This window comes from Triticum dicoccoides, chromosome 1A, assembly GCF_002162155.2.
Source record: "Triticum dicoccoides isolate Atlit2015 ecotype Zavitan chromosome 1A, WEW_v2.0, whole genome shotgun sequence".
Lineage (NCBI taxonomy): Eukaryota > Viridiplantae > Streptophyta > Magnoliopsida > Poales > Poaceae > Triticum > Triticum dicoccoides.
Genome location: NC_041380.1, coordinates 398,345,123 through 398,351,258, shown reverse-complemented (window position 1 = coordinate 398,351,258; position 6,136 = coordinate 398,345,123). Strand labels below are relative to the sequence as shown.

General features: G+C 47.2%; 1 protein-coding gene across 1 annotated transcript; it reads right to left on the bottom strand.

The window, feature by feature from the left end:
* Positions 1–16: 16 nt before the first annotated feature.
* LOC119294400 lies at positions 17–1,731 on the bottom strand. Its single transcript, XM_037572598.1, has one exon. The coding sequence runs from the start codon at positions 1,596–1,598 to the stop codon at positions 987–989; it is 612 nt and encodes a 203-aa protein (XP_037428495.1). The 5' UTR covers positions 1,599–1,731; the 3' UTR covers positions 17–986.
* Between the last annotated feature and the right edge of the window lie 4,405 nt (positions 1,732–6,136).

Sequence of the window (6,136 nt, the reverse complement as noted above, 5' to 3'; positions counted from 1 at the left end):
TCCGCCGGTCGTGGAAGAGGAGGTGGATTTGCGCCTACATGGCCATCCACCACAGCCGCGCAAGCCAAGAAGAAGGTCGTCGTGCCGTAGCGACGAGGTGGCCGCGCCACAAAGGCTACGTGTCGCCGCCTCCCGCCGCGGCCGCCACCTCCGCCGGTCGTGGAAGAGGAGCCGCCGATATCGAGATCAACGAAGAAGAAGAAGTTTGAGTGACTAAAATACATCATCTACTGGGGACCTCGTGCCCTAAAATACATCACCCGTTGGAGTTGGACACTTTCCGTGATGTAAAAATAACGTTTTTGGTGATGTATAATTCACATCAAGCAGTTTTTGTGCTGTTATTTTACATCACCTATTGAAGATGCTCTTATATTTGCATCGCATACCAAAAAAAAAGGCCTAAATTCAGAAACTTGTGTTTCAAACAAGCAAATGCAAACAAGCACACAATCACAATCGCAGCAACACAAATGCGCCATGTGGTGGAAACGGTAGAAAACTTCTCGGGGATCCCTATGCTAGATTAGATAATTAGAGAGATATTAGTTGTTTACACTAGTACATTGCAGGACTGGCGGTGCGAACAGAGCCGTTCACCCGTCGCTGCGGTCAAGATGAATGCAAGCTCGCATTCAGTGTTCAGATCGATGCACTGACAAAATGTATGTCACAGTAAATCCGAGTGCCAATTTTGATTATGTATTTCATTCCTTTCTGCTAAGTGTATATATGATCAAAGATTAGTCCAGCAGATATACTAAGGAAATAGATGCATCCACATCGGGTCTACGTAATCCTCATTCATCGTCCAGTTGTTATAGGAGTATCAGCCGATTCGATTCGAAACTTCGGCCAAAAATACGAGTACCAGTAGTATGATTGATCTATATCAAGAAGCAGTCAAGATCGTGAGAGTGAGACAGTTTTGACCAAGACTCTGAATCGTCTGATCGATCAGCCAGCCGCCTAGCTCGCACCGTCCGTCACTTTGGCGATCGTGGCGCGACCGCCGTGGACCGCCGCGTGGGGCCTGCCTCCGTATCGCCGTCCTCCCTCTTCTCCACGACCGCCGCCTCCTCGTCCGCCTCCTCCTCCTCGCCGTTCTCCGTGGAAGGCCCCTCGAGGTCGTCGCGGACGCGGAACGAGGCGTGGAGCACGATGACCGGGACGCCCACCGCCAGCGCGGCCATGAGGTTGGCGACCGCGCCGGCCGCGGCGAGGTCGGCGAGCACGAGCGCGACGAACGCCGCGGCGACGAGCCGGCGGAGCAGCGCCAAGCGCGGGAACGGCGCGAGGAGGCCGAGGCAGACGAGGAGGACCTTGGAGGCGGCCATGAGGAAGAGCACCGACGCCCGGTGCCCCGCCGCGGCCAGCGACGCCAGGAGGAGCGCCCACTGCAGCGCGGCGTAGTGGTACCGGAACGTGCGCGCGTTGCGGACCCCGCGCACCGCCGCGGCCTCCGCGTCGGCCGCCGCGCCGAACGCCGACGGCCGCGGCGCGAACCGCGCTAGCGCGCGCCGCGCCCCCCTGGCGGCCGCGCACGCCCTGTCGACCGCCCGCCGGACCGCGCCCGCGCTCGCGCCGCCGGCAGTCATCGCCAGTCTCGACGGCGGCTGCTTGCTGGGCGGTGGTGCCTGCCGAGATTCGCCGGTCCGGTTGCTGGGTTTGGACTCAAGGGAGCCGGATGGCACGGGACGGGGGCCGGAGCGAGTCAAAGACGCGGGTTTTAACAAACGGCGCGCCCGGGGTTAAAGGCGGGGCCTCGCCCTCGCCGTGACGGCGAAAAACCGGGACTTTTCCACTCGTTTCCGCGTCGGTTTTGTTGCGGCAGCGACCTGGTCGGTGCGCCATGGTTGGCTCTTCCCCGAACGTTTGGCCGCGGGGCACCAACACGATCCTCCCCTACTTGCCTACTTTTCTTTTTGGCGATATTGCAATGCTGTTTTCTGAACAGAACGAGTACGAATGCACGACGACTCAGCTTCTGCTCTTTCTGTTTTTAGAACTGAAGAAGATTTGCGTATCGTCTATTTACAGAAGGAAATTATTTGTTTCGTAAGCTATTAATTGAATTATTAAGAATTTATTACATGCATTTCTTGCGTTGAGTGAAGCATAAACTAGCCGCTGCAGAAAGCTCCCTTTCCTTTCCATGAGGCTGGAAGAATCTCACCAGGTGCAGTCTTGTCAGCCACGATTGAGCTTTTGGCTACAACATGATTTTGGGATTATTATTCATCAGTCAACTATGGGATCATTAGGAGTAAACTCGTTTTGGGAGGATGGAAGTGCTTCATTCAACCAACAATTGTGGAAAGCTCACCCTCTGCACTACCGTGGAGGAGGAATTGTTTGGTCCTGCCCTGCCCCTATATGTCGTGAAATTTCAGACCCTGGAGGATGCAACTGAAATGTTCCTCGAGTAACCCCCTTTTCTTATAGACATATTCAAAGATTTCTCACCTTTTTCACAGCATCTACATAAACTTCTACGTGCGCGTGAATCCTTGAACCCAACAAAAGAACAAATTTCTCTCAAAAAAGAAAAGAACAAACCAGTCAGAGAAACATCTGAGTTTGGAGAACATAAGATGAGAGAAGATTGGGCCCGGAGAGATTAGAGAGGGCAAAGCCCGGGCCGACGAACAAAAGACATGTTTTTGAGGCTTTCTGACTTAGGACCAAATAAAAATTCAACCGCATTACCTTAAAATGCTGCAATGCAGTAGGGCGTGGTGTTCGCACACAAATACGTCACCGTGTAGCTTCAATGACGGGGTGATGCACCGTAGCTCACGTCGAAGGAGACCCGCCGAAAGCGCGGTACGCAAGCAATCCGGCGAGCGCTTTTGTAGACCCGAAACCCCACGCGCCCGGGAGGGACCCCGTCTGGACGCGCGGTGGCTATGGGCTGCCCTAGGTCGACTTGATCGCCCCTAGGGCCTCGAGGTTCGCCGCCCTGCAACAAGAAGAACAGACGAAGAACGAGGAAGAAGAAGAAGTAGGGTCAAGGAGAAAAGATAAAAGATAAAAAGTGGTAGATGATTTGATCGATTGTGTGTTGTTATTCAATCGGCCATCACCTCTTATCTATATAATAGGCGGATGGACTTCCCGTATAAAAAAAGGACTTGCCTTGCCGTTCAAATCATCAAAATCTAATCAAATTCGGACTTCTCACGACCTCCGGCCCGGATGATTCGGCCTAGCCCAGTTTTCTAATAGCAGCTCACTGTTTTGACTCTAGAATCCACGTACGACCTCGGATTTGGACGTTCTTTATATCAAAATCAATCGCCTCGACGAGACGCACAACTTTCATGTTGAACACTTTTCGATCCGAGGCCATCTTGATGGTGTTTCGAGCCGTTTTCTAAAGTATGTAGTAGAAAAAGTTGTCCGGACGTCCGGACTTCTATCCGGATTGTCCGGCCTCCACCCGGATCATCCGGGGCCTCCACCCGGATCATCCGGAACTGGACCCAGATCATCCGGCTTCATCATAAACCTTTTGTTGTTTTCGGTGCTTCAATTTCCCGGATGATCCAGGCCCCGACCCGGATGATCCGGCCAAACACTGCTGCAACGTATGATTTTGCCTGTAACTTTCGCATACGACCTCGGATGTGAACGATTCTTATATCAAAATCGTCCATTTCGACGAGACGAAGAACTTTGCAGTTGAAACTTTTCCCAAACGAGGCCATCTTGGGGGTGTAATCAGCCGAATAGTGTTCTAAATACAAAATCTGAGTACTTCGAACACAACTTCGGCCTTAGAGATGAGACTGGATGACTATGACCCAAATATCAAAGTTTTTCCTTTTGACGATACGGAACTTTCTCACTTTGAGCACTTCTCCATTTGAGGCCATCTTAACTAAGTTCTTCGTTGTGTCAAAATCTGGTGTCAACACATGCCCCCCTGTTTTTCGGCAAACTTGTGTGCCGAAAAATAACTTGCACGATGCTTTTTCTAAGTACGATGTCAACACTCCATCGGCCATTTTATGTGCTTAGGATGATAAGTATATATCAGCCATTTGAATTAGCAACAAAAGTAAAGTTAATCAAACATATGATGATTTGGTAATACCCTTTCATGATGTAAGAAATTATATTGCATCCATGGTTTAAAATAAGCCCATTGAGGGTAACCAATCATATCTGATGAGAAATTCCATGGCATAGGCATCAACGACATTGTTGAAGGAAATGGATAATGTGTGGACCGAAGATGTTGAAACCTTCGGCTTGGTCCTTCATAGTTTTCACTCTTTTCCTTCTTCACATTTGCCGCACTCCTTATAAAGGAAGCTTGCACATAATTCTTATTTTGAATACTTCCTTTGGGAACCCATGCCATGTTTCTCTTTTCAAGTTCTTGTGCACTAAGCTTTTGCAACTTCTTATTTTGCCAATATGATAAGCCGAGTGGGCACCCCGGCTACGATTTTGTTTGAAGTAATGGCAATTCTTGTTTTACCTTGTGCACTCTCAACTTCTTCCCTTCAGATTTGGCACTTGATTGATTTGCCTTATTGCCTTTTGTAGCCAATGTCTACACTTTACTTGGCTTTTTTTCATCTGAGATCATATCTGAAGTGGCACTCTTACGACCATCTCGTTTGACGCGGTAGACTTGCTTGACCACCTCATTCTTGTTCATTGAGCTCCAGACCGATCCCTTATGATTGAAATTGTCTTTGACATGTGATTGTTCAAATGTTGATCTTTTTGGAGCTGCATAATGTTTTTGAGATGATCTAAAATAAGATGAAGAATGCGCCCTTGTATCATACCTGTCCCACGATGGATATGGATTTACATGATCATAGGAAGGTATCCATGGCATTGGCATTGGCGGCACAAAATATGGATATGAATATACCACATTAGAATTCTCATTTTGCCAATACCGATCCTTGGATTTGCGCCTATGGGGTGATCTTGATGCCTTTGCATTAGTTGGACGATAAGCACTGTTCTCCTCACTTATCTTCTGATATTTTTCCAATAGTTGCGCGAAAGTGACTTTCGGCCTTTTATCTTTGTGCTTACGTCGGCCTTTATTTTCTTTGGTTGTGCTTGCACCGATCTTTGGATTTTCTTGTTGCCCCCAGTCCTTTGCGTCTCCATTGTAACTCCGATGGAATTCTCGCCCTCAAGATTATGTTCATTATGCTCTTTGATAATTTCTTTACTTGAAAGCTCGATCCCATCACCCGCAGTTTTACCTTCTCTTTAAATGGATCGGCTTGAAGAAGCCGATGCAAAAACCTTTTACCATTGGGACTAATTGGAATGGACTCGTCATCTCTTGGTGTCTCAACAAATTTCAATCGTCCTTTATTAATGGCCGATTTAACTATTTGACGAAACATGTTGCAATCCTCAATACTATGCTTGAACGAATCATGCAACTTACAATAAATTCGTCCTTGGATAGATGTCTTGACATGGTGATCAAGAATTCTAATGTAATTATTTTTCAACAACAAATCAAAGATTTGATCGCACATGTTTGAATCGAAGGTATACGTTTTGTTTTTTAGCCGATCTTGGTGTGCGAACGGCTTTGGAAGTAAGCAAACGAATGGTTCAGATTTAGAATCTCCCCATTCGGCTAGGTATTGTGTTTTACACCCTATCTCCGATGTATTTGGATAAGATATTATATTAGCATCGGATTTCTCAAAAGAATTTGACCTTGGCTTTAAATTTCTGAAACGAAAATAGTTAGAATACACATGTCTCAATTGAGACCAAGTGCAAGCCAAGTAAGAGACAAGCAAAGCTACCCAATTAGATATGAAATTTTGATAAAGCAATGGGGAAAACTTTGACTGCAATAATAGGTCACTATCGGTCTTTATAAATGGCACAATAGATTGACTGATATGTTCTATAACAGTTTTATTGCTAACAACTAAATTTCCCTTCGTCATTGGTGTTTCAAAATTACTTATGAGAATTTCTCTTATAGAAGCATCAACAATAAAGTTGCGACCAAATCGGAAGATAGGTAAATCACTTGCTAGACATACCTTTTCAAACACGTTGGGAGAGCATGATGGTTGCGTTACTCGAACGTGAAGGAAATATGCCCTAGAGGCAATAATAAAGTTATTAT

Excerpts from the sequence above, each read along its gene's own strand:
- LOC119294400 (XM_037572598.1), bottom strand. The coding sequence starts at position 1,598 with ATGACTGCCGGCGGCGCGAGCGCGGGCGCGGTCCGGCGGGCGGTCGAC.